Source organism: Mytilus trossulus, chromosome 8, assembly GCF_036588685.1.
Source record: "Mytilus trossulus isolate FHL-02 chromosome 8, PNRI_Mtr1.1.1.hap1, whole genome shotgun sequence".
NCBI classification, from domain to species: Eukaryota; Metazoa; Mollusca; class Bivalvia; order Mytilida; family Mytilidae; genus Mytilus; species Mytilus trossulus.
Window position 1 is genome coordinate 44,932,674 of NC_086380.1, and position 15,827 is coordinate 44,948,500.

Sequence of the window (15,827 nt, forward strand, 5' to 3'; positions counted from 1 at the left end):
TAAATTTTCTTTCAAGGTCCGTCGGGCATGTTGGGCGTAGCTATTAACCAAGTAGAAAGTCTGACTGCAAAAGTGGAAGGTAGCAGACCTCAGACCACCGCTAATTTGAACCCCTGTGTCCAAATTGAAAAGATACGAAAATTTCGTCTTCTAATTCAAAATTGCCACCAACAGCGTGATCAGTTGAAATTATATTAATAGACTACTGACGTAGTTGACAACGTATTGACAACAAACAATATTCCTACGACTTTTGCAATTTGGGAAATCTTAACTACTTGTCTTTAGAGATTTTCGGGGATCAAATATTTCATATATTTGTTCTTTGACATCTTAGCCAAAAGCTCAGGGGAGAATAAACTACATAAGGATTTCTAATGTGCTCTACATCCTATTGCAACTTTAAAACTTTTGGGAAAATCGACAATCATTTAAGGTTTTTCTGGTCATATTTTATTGTAATCCAGAATGAAAAGTATGAAAAAACTGTCCAATAAGTTATAAATAATATAGTAGCCAGGTAGATGATAACAATGGCACTTATTTCAACATTTATTGGGGAGACCACAAATCCAGGGTGCTTGCATAAGGCAGCTTAACTGCCTAAAAATGTGAGCATGGTCAACGCTTTTACAACCCTATGATGCTACAAAAAGAAGCATTCAATACTTATAATTACGTTTGTTTAGCTAGGATCATGAAAACATGAATCATTTTTTTTTAATTCACCTGTGCACTTTATTGTGGGACCACGTGTTATCATGAATGATAAGTTTTATTGAGTAATGCAATTGCTTAAGGAATAATTAGATATAGGAAGATGTGGTGTGAGTGCCAATGAGACAACTCTCCATCCAAATAACAATTTAAAAATTAAACCATTATAGGTTAAAGTACGGCCTTCAACACGGAGCCTTGGCTCACACCGAACAACAAGCTATAAAGGGCCCCAAAATTACTAGTGTAAAACCATTCAAACGGGAAAACCAACGGTCTAATCTATATAAACACTTGATGTGCAGTTAGCCATCAGAATAACGTATTATAGTGAAACATACATCTAATGTAATTATTTATTTATGTTTTTCTCTGTCCTGGGTGTTCTTGTATTTATTTGTGCTGTATTCATGTCATGTTATGTTGCCATACAGACGAATTAGGATAAAGCTCATGCAATGCTCCCTCCACTAAAAAGGGGGCATAAAAAAAATTCTATAATTTACCATAATAGACATTTTTTTCTAGCAAAGAATCATCCAAATCTAAGCAATATTTCACTTTATTTGGAAATTTAAAGCAGTATTTTTAAGAGGTTCTATCATCTCCAACATATAATTGATCATGTAGTTATAATAGAGGCTGTATTATATCTTGCTATATTGTTTCAATAAAACAGGTTTTACCCCTAGTAAGATAAGGAAGGAATTCAATATTTTCTATGTCATATGCCTACCTTCATCATGTAATACTAAGGTGGGTTCTTTTAAGATACTTATCAATGACATCCCTCTATAATGAACCTGTAAAAAAATCAATTTAAAATCTTATGGTACAGGAACCAATAACAAGTATGTCTGATTGTCAGTTATATTGGATCACACTTAAAAATATTTTGGTTTGCCCAAACCCAACCCCAAGGAAGAGACAAGTGTGTAGTTAGGTTTGTAGACATTTTCTTTTTTTTAGAAAAGAGAAATTGAAGAGTCAGATATTCTTCATGCCTTTAGCTGATTTTTTTTTTAAAGATTCTGAGTAGGCAGCTTTTTTCTGGGTGTGAAGGGTGAGGGCAAACAAACATATTCTTTTTTATACCCTTCATTCATTATACACATATGTATGACTTGGAAAGGTGCATGAACATATTTTTATCATTTTAAAAGACAGCAGGTTTATCTATTGTTCTGTTTCATTTTTGTTCAATTATTGAATTAAGTTGATGGGTTGCTATTGACATATAATTAACCAATGTCTCTTTACATTCATACATCAAATAATTAGATTAAACAAGAATTCATTTAGATTCAGGAAAATTTATGCCTTCACTAGAGCAGCTATTATTAACCTATAATATCAATTGAATGTTTGTATTTAGCAATATTCTTTGATAGTTCTAAGCTTGACCACTTTGGGTTCAGAGTCAAGAGAATTTACATGAACCATTATTGCCTCAAGAATAGAAAATGGTAACCTATCAATTCAAAGGACATGTAGGTTACTGCTGATTCGTTAATTTTCGTGGGTACCAAGTTTCACAAATTCACAAAAAAATGCATATTTTCATACACATTAATTTTGATTTCCTCGTTTTGCAAAAGTTAGCATACAATCCTGCAGTACTTTTGTTCTTTGATGAACCCATGAAAACTGGTATCCCACAAATTATAATGTATCCACAGTAACAGTTATAAATATTGAATACCTGTTTGTAAGCTTGACTTTTCTTTACATCAGGAACTGGTTTACCAAGAATAGCTGCTAACCATTTAACTGGTGTCTGGAACAATTCTCCACCTAAGCTCTCTATGTTTCCATCTTCAGTAAGTGAGGATTTGAATTCTTTACCCTGAAACATATTTCCAACAAAATAAAGTAACAATCTCTCCTAATTGCTTAAACACTTTAATCAGTAGAACATGGTTCTATGACTTCTCCTTTAACTTCAAAAATACTATTAACTAAATTTTCTAAACAGATCCAGAATTTTGCTAAAAGCAATACCAGTATATAGTTTTGCAACTTAGTAGTTCACAGTTCCAAATTGTACCAACCACTACATTTAGCCAACAGTATCCTGAAATGCCGTACAAATACATACATAAATAAATATAAATCTGAACCTACAGAATATAAATTTTACCTTTGCATTAGCAGTCAGAATATTCCTTCCAGGTTTAATAAATCCTTTGTTAATCAGCAGATGAAGTGGTGGGTACTTTAATCCATTAAACATATCCTGGGGATCTGGCGCCTGAACATGCTGAAAAAAGAACTGTAATAATTCAATTGAATTGTCATAAATTATAGAGTTCTACTATTTCATTATCAAATCACAGAACAAAACGGCATGATTCTCACTTATCGTTTCAGTAATTTTTTACAATTATTTTCATAAGTGCGAAGAAACAGGTTTCACAAATAATATAACCTCACCCTTTAAATTTTTGTCATGCATTAATTTCCTACAATTGTTTATCCTCATTTTTTCTTGTTCAACAATCTCAATATTAAGTGCACCAAAAAAAATCTGAATTCACAGAAATTATAGTAATGTACACTATAGCTGGATTTTCTTTACCCACATGTCCAATTTTGATTTTTTATTCTTTTATTTTGTAGAAATGTTTAGAAAAGGAATGTTTATTTGCTTACATTATTGAACTTTATGTGCAAGGCTTATGGTATAATAGATAATAAAAAAAAAGAAATGTCCCCTACATGTGGTGGGCACAATAATAGGTCTATTTAGAAGTTTTGGTCGTGTCCGCAATGGACAGATGAAAATAACAAAATTCACTTGAGCTTTAGGGTAGTTACTATAGAGACAAGAATGTATTTTGTTTTTGTTTGACATAAATTTCTTATCAATACAATTGATCAGTATTTGCAAATTAAAGAGACTTTAAAGATATTTGTATTGATGTCGTAGATATAAGAGAAACAACTCCATCTAACAAATTTGTACATGTATTGTTGATTTAATAGACACTTTATATAGCTATATTCAATGCATTTTAGATATGTTTTAATATAGGATTGAAAAATAATCCAGCCCATGTAGAATATAAACTAACACACAGCAATATGGATAGTAAAACTCAGTATAAAAAAGTCTGAGTCAGATGTAAGACTAGCTAGGTTACAGAAGAAACTAAGCAAAATGACAATGAAGTACATTATACTCCCAATCATTGCAGATGTTTGCTCTGTCCAATTCAAGTTTGATTTAAAATTCTCATACAAATTACAAGCCAAATATTCTGAATTTGCTTAACAAGAGGCTCTCAAGAGCCTGAATCGCTCACCTTAATTTTTTGGGTTAAATCTCTCATCAATGATTATTTTGGCTTTTCAATTTATTTAAATGTTCTTCGAATCGTCCTATTTTCTTCAAAAGCAAAAAAAAAATCATTTTCTCCTTTGTTCTATTTTAGCCATAGGAGCTATGTTTCTTGACATACAAGGAAATGAAATATAAAATTTATACTAGATACTTTGAAACTCATTTAGGCTCAGTTTGGCTGAAATTGATACAGCAGTTTCAAAGGAGAAGATTTTTAAAAGTAAGTCAACATGATGAACAAATTGTGAAAAAAGTCTTTAAAGGGCAATTACTCCTTAAGGGGTCAATTGACAATTTTGGTCAAATTGACTTATTTGTAGATCTTTCTTTGCTTAACATTTTTGCTATTAACAGTTTATCTGTATCTATAATAGTATTCAAGATAATAACCAAAAACGGCAAAATTTCTTTAAAATCATCAATTCAGGGGCATTATACCTGAAAAACCAGTTACCCAATTCGGCTGAAAATTACAGGACAGGTAGACCTTGACCTAATAAATACTTTAACATCTTGTCTTATTTGCTCTAAATGCTGTAGTTTTTGAGATATAAGCCAAAAACTGCATTTTACCCTGTGATCTATTTTTAGCCATGACGGCAATGTTTTTTGACCAAATAAAAAATAAAGCACAAACTTTATTTTATACACCCTACTGATCATTCAGTTAAAGTTTGGTTGAATTTAGTTGAGTAGTTTTAGAGGAGAAGATTTTTTAAGTTAGCAAATATGATGAACAAATTGTGAAAAATTGTCATTAAAGGACAATAACCCCTTAAGGGGTCAATTGACAATTTTGGTCATATCAACTTATTTGTAGATCTTACTTTGCTGATCATTTTTGCTGTTTACAGTTTATCTTTATATATAATAATATTCAAGATAATGACCAAAAACTGCAAAATTTCCTTAAAATTACCAATTAAGTGGCAGCAACCCATCAGTTGGTTGTTTGATTCATCTGAAAATTTCAGGGCTGATAAATGTTGACCGAATGATCATTTTTACCCCTGTCAGATTTGCTCTAAATGCTTTCGTTTTTGAGATATAAGCCAAAAACTGCATTTGACCCCTATGTTCTATTTTAAGTAACGGCGGCCATGTTTTTTGACGGATCAAAAATCAAAGCACACACTTTGTGCAGGATAATCTAAGGAACAATCATGCTAAGTTTTAACCAAATCCATTCAGTAGTTTCAGAGGAGAAGATTTTTTAAAGTTAGCAAATATGATGAACAAATTGTGAAAAATTGTCATTAAAGGACAATAACCCCTTAAGGGGTCAATTGACAATTTTGGTCATATTAACTTATTTGTAGATCTTACTTTGCTGATAATTTTTGCTGTTTACAGTTTATCTTTATCTATAATAATATTCAAGATAATGACCAAAAACTGCAAAATTTCCTTAAAATTACCAATTAAGTGGCAGCAACCCAGCAGTTGGTTGTTTGATTCATCTGAAAATTTCAGGGCTGATAGATATTGACCTAATGAACAAATTTACCCCATGTCAGATTTGCTCTAAATGCTTTCGTTTTTGAGATATAAGCCAAAAACTGCATTTGACCCCTATGTTCTATTTTAAGTAACGGCGGCCATGATTTTTGACGGATCAAAAATCGAAGCGCACATATACTAAGGAACAATCATGCTAAGTTTTATTCAAATCCATTCAGTAGTTTCAGAGGAGAAGATGTTTGAAAAATTGTTAACGACGACAGACGACGACGACGACGGACGCCAAGTGATGAGAAAAGCTTACATGGCCTTTTAGGCCAGGTGAGCTAATAATAAAAGCACTTTTTCAGATTAACCTCTTTGTAAATGATCAAAAATTAAGACTTATGATGAATTGTGGATACATTATCATTTATGTAATACTAGCTATATATAGCTATAGTATTTATGGAATTTACAGATATCATACAGATATAAAGTATTTAAATAAACCACACATTTTACATGGGCTTGTTGGCAGATTGTTGAAACCATCAAGTATCAACCAAAATAAGTAAAATACTCAACCTGTGCAGATGGTTTTATTACTGGAAAATGTTCAGTAACAGCTGATCTGAAAGTGGCAAATGAGGCAACGCTTGGAGATATATCATTGTATCCTTCTCTTGGACTCAATGGTGGGGTCTGAAATAATGTGGAAATTAAAAGCTACATATCTGCAACAAAGAATGCCATTATAGGTACCCTCTTTAATTAAGGATTTGTAGAGTAATATACTAATCCTTTCTTTAAATTAAATCAATAAAAGAAATTTATGGCAAATATCACCTTATATCATCATGATCAAGTTGAAGCTCTTAACCAAAATCAGTGGAATCATCACAAATTATTTTGCATGGATACATCTACATGATTTAAAAATAAATTATCTTTACTTTTAAACTTGAACAAAATATTTTTGATAAAATCAAAAGGTTTCATAGAATTTCTCTTTTTCAAATCAAGAAATAAATATTCTATAAGGAGTTTGATACTATGAATAGTAATTTTGACACTTATTACTTTGACCTTGACCTTTGACTTGCTGTCTTGAAAATCCAAACAGTTCCTCCTTTCAAGTTATTAATTTATTGCTTAAGTTTTATTAAAATCCAGCAAGTCTACCTCCAAAATAAAAAAGGCTTCCTTTCTTTCCTTTACATTCCATCATTTAAAGTTTTGTTCCAATTAAAAAAGGGAAATCCTTAAAATTAAGCTTGTGTTCAAATAAATATATTTTCAGTGATAGCTACCTTGAACTTTGACTAATCCTCTTTACCCTATTCATAAAAAGAAAGGAACCTTCAAGCAGAGAAAAAAGGTGGAACATACAAAAAAAAATTTGTTGATGTTCAATCTACAGAAGCCTCTGCATGTTTATTTCATACACTCATTTTCTAAAATATAAATATTTAATATAAATTAAATCTTTGCATAATAGGTATGGGCACTCATCCATCTTTAAAAACCATGATAACCTTAAGATGTTTTCCCTTTTAACTGTTAGTATTCCTATTCATTTTTAATCTTAATTGTATTTGTTTAATTATTAGTTACCGTGTTCTGTTCTGCCCTGTGAAGTCTTGCCTGTTCTAACTGTGTGCTATTTACATCAACAAATGCAGGTTTGGCCCCTGATGGCTTCTCACTGATGGTCTTCATAGCCTTGTCAATTACTTTTCTCATCATTTCGTTGTGTGTCTTCCCACCGTCTCTCATTCTGTTGCAACTGTAAGTAAGACCTCCATGGAAGTTTTGGTTGTCTGTACTTCTGTGATTTCCATTGGGTGTAGTTGGTCTTATTTTTTTTCCTCCAGCAGTTGTAATTTTCTTTCCCACAAAAGCCATTTCACGTTTCCTTTTAATTTTATTGAATATTTCATTTCCTTGACTGTATGTGAGTTTTGGTATTATAACCCTTCCTGTGTTCATCTTTCTTCCCACCTCTGCATCTCTAACTCCTCCAGATGTCATTGGGTGATCTCTTTCTTTATCAATCACATTGTTGGTTATGATCCTTCCAGGGTTTATCCTACTATCAGAGTATGAGTTTCTGATATTAGGAGCTCCAACATCTTCCATCTCTGTATTTGTTTGTTTGCCTACTGTATTTACCCGATTATTCTTTTCTTTATTTCTGACACCTTGACCTTGAAATCTTCCCATGTCCTCTGTAGCATCCCCTTTGGTATTGTTTACTTCTACACCCATGTCAATATCATTTTCTATTTCTATGACTTCTGGCCCTTTAAATGAAACTGAGCTGAATGGCACGGATAGAAAAGATAAGGTATTTTTCTGTGTAACATCTGGTCTCACCAATAATGACAAGCTTTCATTTGAATCTGTGTTTTGTGATAAATCAATAGGTGAGGCTGGTGGTGCTACAGTAACTTTTTGTACTTGTTTACTTTTGAAATTATCACCACCAAAACTTGGTTTTTCAGCATTCTCATTCTGCAAGACTGACAAATGCTGGACTGGTTGTTTTAATAAATATTGCTTGACTGGACAGCATTGATTAAAGTTCCCATCATATAAAAACTTCTGCTGGCTTATTTGTAAATCAGATTCAATGCAGGGCTGATCCTGTATTTCTACCTGCTGAGCTTCTCTCCCAATCTTAATTTGTTCGGGCATAGCTTGCTTCATATTGTACATAGAACTCTTAAGCATGGGTATGCTTGTTACATTAAGTCCTGTTCTCTTCAAACTACTTTCTATTCCATCTCTCTCTTCGTCTCTTACATCCATATCCAAATCTTCATTATGTCTTGACTGCGTCACATTTCCATTAGTCCTATTATCTTCAATCTCACAATATAGTTCTCTTGTCCCATTAAAGCTTATGGTATAGTAAGGATCCTCTGTTAAAGGTCCAATATTTACAGCACCTTGGTCATTCTGTGATTTCTGAGCTGGGTTGTTGACATTCTTCTCCTCTACAAATTTCTTGTTTCCATTTCCTACTGATTTTGCAATATTTTTGTTCAAACCACCAACCATCTTTTTTACCTTTTCCCTGCAGCTTTTATCTGCAGTTTTTTGCACAACACCAAAGCTCTCCTTAAAATTTGGATCCTTTTTTATCAATCTAGTTATTTCTTTATGCTTCTGAAAAAGTTTGAATAGTGATTCTTGTCTAACACTCAGTTCTTGTAAGCTATGTTTTAATGCAATTTTTTCACTTTTTAATTTTCCACTTCTTTTAATGTCAATTGTTATTTTGTTTCTTTCCACTTTATGTCTTTCTGCTATCCTGATTAGCATACTTTTGATAGCATGGAGTTTTTGCTGTATTATATCAGTATCTGAAAGAGACAAAAGTTAATATCAAGGCATGAATCCAAGGGGACAAAAGGATGTGGAAAAGCACCTTTATGACAAAATATCAAACATTCATAGAAGTTGAAGCAGGGTCAATTATACAGCGAAAAAATAACACTTTGAACTCTAGGAGAAACTCTGATATCAACTTAAGGTGAACCAATAATTTTAATTCTTCATGAAGAATAAAATTTCAATAGTCTTGTATGAATAATTAAGCAAAACCATGAAATATGATATCAACAAAAATACCACCCCCTTTTAAACTTACCATGGAAAGAAAAGTAAAGAAACAAAATGAAAGTTAGTGACAAAAACTAAAACCTGTACCTGTTTACTGTAAATTCAGAAATTATTGCCAAAAATTGTAAAGGGATATATAGATATAGGAAGATGTGGTGTAAGTGCCAATGAGAAAACTCTCCATCCAAATAACAATTTAAGAAAAGTAAACCGTTATAGGTCAATTTACTGCCTTCAACACGGAGCCTTAGCTCACACCGAACAACAAGCTATAAAAGGCCCCAAAATTACTAGTGTAAAACCATTCAAACAGGAAAACCAATGGTTTAATCTATATGAAAAAAACGAGATGCTTAGCAAAAATAAACTCTCATTTTGAATTTTGAAAGCATTATATGGACCATAATTTGCTATTGGGCTCCGTTTCCTATAACTATAGAAAAGTGATAAAATGTGAATTACTGTAAGAAAAGTTGCCACTACATCTAAAGATGCCATTAATTTATCAACATACAAGTGTATGCTACTCTTCCCTAGAAAAAAAATTAAAATATACGAATTTCAAAGATTCTACAACCGTATTTTTGTGTCGTTTCTCGCGTTACTTATTGCTTCCGAAGAGCATAACGCTGACGGATTTATAGATAATCGTCACCGGCAAATTCGTAACTTTTGCTTTCAAATAACAAAGAACATCGACCAATAAGAATAGTGAGAAGAAAATGCCGAGAACTATAAGTATTTATTTAGCAGATGTAAGAACAGTGGCGTGATTTTTGAGTCCGATTTCGTAACGCAATTTTTAGATGATGTAATCTGCTTTGTTGTAATAGAATTCTTAAAAACAATATGCAAATATGAACTCTCGCGAGATGTTCAAACAGGTAAATCCGAGATGATTTATATTCTTGTTTTGATCTTCGTAATAATTAAGTAAGAAAATTACGTTGTCGTTATGTGTTACATTTCACACGAAACAGAAGTCCAGTTATTTATTTAAATTGTTTTTGTCCTTAAGTTCTAACCATTTCCGGTCATACGTGAAACACGTGACTAACATGTGATAACGCCATTACGGCCGGATGTACGAAATACTAGGTCTAAACATTGTTTTTGTTTCCAACGAGATGTTAGCAAACATAATCTGTAGGCTTGTTTCGTCTTGTTTAAAAGAGGAAAATACAATTGTCAAAGAGATTGCGCCGGTGGTCTGTTATTTTTCCAATGTGCATAATGTTACATACGATCCTGTGTGAAAATAAATGCCCAATGACTTGACAAAATCGATTTCATATTTGACAGACGTTAGAACACACTTCGTTTCCCGATAATGACGTGAAGAGTCCTTGGAAAAATCAATCGAAATTACGTCTCTTATCATTGTACCAATGCTCGTTGGATTGATTTAACTTCAGCAGTAAATATTACTGGATATTTTAGGTGAATAAATATAATTTAATAACAAATAAATGTTAATATACCGTTACACTTAGAATGTACAAAGTTGGAATCCTGTCACAGTTTTTAATTAATATTTTTTATTCATGTTCTGCAAACACTTATCAGAAACGCAATAAACTTGTCAAAGGAGAAGTAAACTTTTACCATGCATGACTTGAAAGGAAGTACTTTATTGATTTAAGCCCACTAAAGTAGGTTAAAATGTGGAAACCATGTAGATGGTGTACAGGTCACAAGTATCACATTGTGCCTATTTTAAAGATTTTAATTCCAAGTTAAAAGGTTTTTTCTTTACTGGATTTAAAGAATGTTACATTGCCAATGATTTGGAATAAATTGTATATAACTGGAATATCAAAACCAAATATAAATACATTTTTTTAAACATCAAGATACAACGATTATGGTATCCTGTATCAATGGAGAAAATATGGAAAATTCTGAATAAATTGTACTAATTGTTTTCAAAACAAGCACATATTTAGGAGTTTTATAATACTGTTACATTTAAGATGGATTTTAAGAAAAAGTATACTGTTCAGATTATTTTAAGCAGATTTTGCAATAAAATAAAACTAAAAAAATGCTTTCGGTTTCTTATGGTTTCCTGTCAGGTTTAAAAAAAACTTTAATATAATATTGAAAATAGATTTTAAATATTAACATGAAGCAAGTAACACTAGTAATGGTGCTTATTTATGCCTTTTGAATTATATTGTGCAAAATAAAGAAAATAAAGATTGGTTTCCTGTTTGGTTTCATGTCACGTAAACGGTGAATCAAAATGTATTAATTTTTTTTTTTCACGAAAAACTCAATTGTTCCATTCATACTATTCTAACACCAACACAACCCACAAAATAAAAGTTAAAATTTTAGAACTTATAAAAAAGGATACAAAAAGAAACCAAAGGCCGAATACCAAATTATGGTCCATATTTAAGTAACATTTTCTGTATCATACATAATCTCACAATTATGTTTATCAACAATCTCAATAGATAATAATTGCATGCCATTATTTCTGAATTGACAATATTTAATCATTCTGGTACCTTGTGCAGATGTTCTTGAAACACAGGATAATTTGTTTTGAATTTTATTCTGCATTTTTTCAATTTTACACAAAATGTCTTCTTCTTTTTTCTTGTACTGAAAAAGAGATGGACATGTACATAATATATGCTTTAACATTTGCCAAACAATAAAACCTTAACCCTCCAAGTTAACAAAAAGTTTTTTATTATGAGATAACATAAGGATTAGTTTTAAACAGTAAATTTTCCAATACTTCCCAAATATTAATTTATTTGCATTTATATTTACAAGTCCAAGTAAGCTTAAAGGTGCCATCTAAATCCATTGTTTTCAAAAGTCATATGTAGTCCAAACACATGGAGACCAAGTAGGCTAAAAGGGTATAAATATCTTACCACATGATGTCATCTTCTTTTTTATATATATACACCCTAAAAATGTTGTATAATAAAGACGAATAAATAAATTTGGTGTATTTACTGTCTTCTGATTGGTTTAAATTATTAGTTTTATTTTCAATGTTGTCAATTTTAATGGCGACACGCCCACTCTGACGTTGTGTATTCATACGCCAACATGTGTGTACGTTATTAATGTTAATACGAATGATATAAAAAGTTCTTTGAAACTTATTTTTAATAGAAATTTATTTATAATGAATGGCAATAATTTATTTTGATTTCATTGAACCATAAAACTAATTTTTGACTCTTCACATTTTACATAATCCGCTTCGCGGATTATTCAATGTGAAGAGTCAAAAATTAGTTTTATGGTTCAATAAATTCAAAATAAATAATAGCCATTCATTAAATGTAGTTCAGACACACTAATTATCCAGAATAGTACTAACATTGTTATCATTACTGTCATTGATGTCTCCTAGAGATGATATACTTGATGTTGACTGAGAGGCAACTAGATTTCCTGAAATAAAATATATTTTGTAAATCTAAACAAAAAAAAGGTAATGGGAACAATTAACAGATGTGTCCAAATTTCACAGAAATATAGCAATGCTCAAACTAAATAAACAAAAAAAGAATTAACTCTGAGTGGGAAATTTCTATGTGAGGGGACATAACTCAAAATGGTTAAAGCTGGAAAGCTGGAAAATAACATTTTTAAATACAAGGAATTTATCATGGTCCTTTCAATGCTTATTTGGGAAGATTTCACACCTTAGTCAGATTGTATGGGAATCATTTTGCTATGATGCTCATTGTGTTAACTTTTTTATATTGAAATTGAGAGAACAGACTAAAAATGCATGAAATATTTGCCACTGAATGATTATAAGTAAAGAACAATCAACCTTGATGCATTTTGTTAATCTATTAAATAGTCCTTTGTACATTTTAGTTTGCATTTTCTTATCTTGATATGAATTGAAATCAAGATTATAAGCATTATCCAAAAATAAAACATTGAATACAGGCCAAGATGAGGATATTTACAAAAAGAACCAGTTTGAACAAATGCCATACAGTAAATAAACTGTCCATATATATTGAGCATAATATACTAGTCTAAACTCCTGAAAGATACCTTGATGCAGGTTAACTTCACACTGGTTCATCTGTGTTTCTAAACCCGGCATACATGTTTCCTGTGACTCAGTAATGATCCCAGGACTTTCCCTCACTCTATCTGGACTATGAGCTCCAACTGGACTGTTTGGTATAAGGCTGACACTCCTCCCATCAAAGGACTCCTGTGAAATAAGTTTTGTTTTCTTTCCATCAGACTGTTGGATATTATCATCTACGGGATCATTCCTATCATTAATTTCCTTTGAACAGCCATCGTCTGACGAGTTAGATTCCATATCTTTGTTTCCATTTAAGTTTTTTCTTCTATCAACTAGAATATCTGTCCATTCATCTACCTTTTCATTAAATGGTATTACAGAAAAATTTAATGTGTTGCTTCTGTTGTTTGTTGTAAGCAATGACTGAGAGGCTGAGCTTGCATTAGAAGCATTATCTTCCTCAAGCTCCTGTAAGAGAATTTACTGAAAATTCACAATTTATTGTGCATTTTATTATTTCAATGTTTTACAAACAAGTGAAACTGCGAGCCACTGCTCACTGATGATACCCCCGCTGCAAGTGGATAATATTAATAGTGTAAAAATATGCAAGTGTTCGGTAAACAGGAAGTTGTAGAGTGATGAATCTGAAAACACATCACACAGTATAGCTGACTTATATAAATCCTGAAACCAAATTTCAGAAATCCTTGTATTGTAGTTTCTGAGAAAAATGTGACGAAAATTTTCAACTTGGCTATCATGTGTAAAATCATAGTAACAAGTGTTCGGTAAACAGAAAGTTGTCAAGTGATCAATCTGAAAAAATGCGACGAAAAATATTCATGGGATGGACGGAATGACTGACAGACTGACGGAAGGACAGACAGAGGTAAAACAGTATACCCCCCCCTTTTTTAAAGCGGGGGTATAAAGTGGGGGTATAATGAATAAAATTGCTATTTCAGCTATTCCGATATAAAAAAAAGTGCAAACAGGTATATATTTAGGATAATCAGAATGTGAGTTCTTGTTATTGCAATACTCACCCAGTCCAAATTAACAAAAACCTCCAAATAATTTCTGAATTTATAATATTGCTGTTGCTTGAATTTCTGACATCATGAAAGTGGATCAATCTGACAAATTAACAAATACTTTTATGCAAGCTGCTGATTACTTTATTAATTACCATTTAAGACCAAACACTGTTTGTCTGAGCTGGTTTGTCTAGTACAAAGCATGGATAACATGCATGCAACATTAACATACATGTTTTTGTCCTGATATCCATGAAATACTCGACACTGGACATCCTTCCATGAAAAGCATTAAACAGACTATGTTTGAATACATGTAATATCTTAATTAAAACATGCCCTTTTCATATATTATTTTACATGTTTAATGCTGTGTTCAGGATTGGCGCCCTGGCCTTTTGAAATCCTAGTTTGAAGACTGATTATAGTTTGAATATATCTAAGAGTATTCTTACCACATTCTTCAGACTGGCACATTTGATATTCCTCAAAAAAGTAGTTGCTATAGGTATGATTGGAGAACAAATTTCTGCTGAAACACATATAAATATTTTTCAAAATTCAGAAATTATTGTCTGCATTTATTATTGCAATTTTATCATTTAAGACTAAAAAGTGATTTAATTTCTGTTTGCTTTTTAATTCATACAAAAATTTCATAATGGGCATTTAAATTATTGCGATTAAAACCCTGTCACATTTTTCACAATAATAAAAACACCTAATAATTTCTAGATTTACAGTATAACACTGTGCATGTAATTAACTTGAACTCAAAATTATAATGCACAGAGATTTTTTTCAGCTTTTCTTGGGATTTTGTTCCATATTTTTTAAGTAATATCTAAAATTTCCTGTATTCAGTAAAACATGAAATAATTTTTAACACTTTTTAAATGGAATAAGTCACTCAAAAGCCACACAAACAAACTCAGAAGTGCTTCTAAATGCAGTATATACCTTAACAGAGTGAATTCTTGATGATGGTTTCAGAAAAACATTAGAAAAATTATTTGATTTAAGAAATTAAATTTTATCAGGCATAATTTATGTTTATTCTTTAAGCTTTTATTATTACAAATGTAACAGTAAAAAGAATTGCTGATAAATTATATAAAGTTTCTTAACTTTTTTTGGCCCTATTGAATCACCAGCTACTACAAATAGAAAAGGCAACACTTTTCATCCAATTATCTTCAAGAATAAATGTTTTAGAATACAACTTAAATTGATAATGGAAATGGCTAACGTGTCAAAGAGACAACAACCCAACAAAAGAACAGAAAATACCTAAAGGCAACCTATAGGTCTTCAACACAGCAAGAAAATCCCGCACCAAGGGGCAGGCTTCAGCTGGTCCCTTAACAAAAAATATGTGCTAGTCAGTCAAACTGTCAAAGTGGATGTAACACTACACTCCAACTCATATAAATGGACTAAAATTAAAAAAAACATACAAGACTAACAATGGCCACCTTGAGTTAGTCTAGAGGCTCCTGATTTGGGACAGGTGCAAACATGTTGTAGCGTTAGCAGGATGTCAACATGACATATCTGGTAAATTCAATTTTTTGTTTGCATAGAAGGTTGACCTTAGAATTATTTTGGAATCTATAAAGTTTAACTA

The 15,827-nt window shown here is 31.6% G+C and overlaps 2 protein-coding genes across 2 annotated transcripts; both read right to left on the minus strand.

Moving 5' to 3' along the window:
- Nucleotides 1–1,125: 1,125 nt before the first annotated feature.
- On the minus strand, nt 1,126–6,954 carry LOC134727701 (ankyrin repeat domain-containing protein 31-like). Its single transcript, XM_063592083.1, has 6 exons — nt 6,949–6,954; nt 6,110–6,205; nt 2,858–2,977; nt 2,420–2,563; nt 1,454–1,520; nt 1,126–1,187 (listed from the first exon to the last, which is right to left on the minus strand). The coding sequence occupies exons 1-6, from the start codon at nt 6,952–6,954 to the stop codon at nt 1,126–1,128; spliced, it is 495 nt and encodes a 164-aa protein (XP_063448153.1).
- A 114-nt stretch (nt 6,955–7,068) lies between these two features.
- Nucleotides 7,069–14,483, minus strand: LOC134727702 (uncharacterized). The gene is made up of 5 exons (XM_063592084.1): nt 14,433–14,483; nt 13,178–13,628; nt 12,483–12,556; nt 11,647–11,743; nt 7,069–8,871 (listed from the first exon to the last, which is right to left on the minus strand). Exons 1-5 carry the CDS (start codon nt 14,481–14,483, stop codon nt 7,103–7,105), a joined length of 2,442 nt encoding a protein of 813 aa, XP_063448154.1. The 3' UTR covers nt 7,069–7,102.
- Between the last annotated feature and the right edge of the window lie 1,344 nt (nt 14,484–15,827).

Bases quoted from the DNA above. Each gene is read 5' to 3' on its own strand.
- LOC134727701 (XM_063592083.1), bottom strand. The intron at 2,978-6,109 runs GTAATAAAACCA...TTCTTTTTTCAG, and splicing joins CTGTTACTGAACATTTTCCA to CATGTTCAGGCGCCAGATCC. The intron at 2,564-2,857 runs GTAAAATTTATA...AATATGTTTCAG, and splicing joins TTCTGACTGCTAATGCAAAG to GGTAAAGAATTCAAATCCTC.
- LOC134727702 (XM_063592084.1), bottom strand. From the start codon at position 14,483: ATGGAAGGATGTCCAGTGTCGAGTATTTCATGGATATCAGGACAAAAA. The intron at 13,629-14,432 runs GTATGTTAATGT...ATTCTCTTACAG, and splicing joins GGATATCAGGACAAAAACAT to GAGCTTGAGGAAGATAATGC. The intron at 8,872-11,646 runs GTACCAGAATGA...TGTCTCTTTCAG, and splicing joins TTCAAGAACATCTGCACAAG to ATACTGATATAATACAGCAA.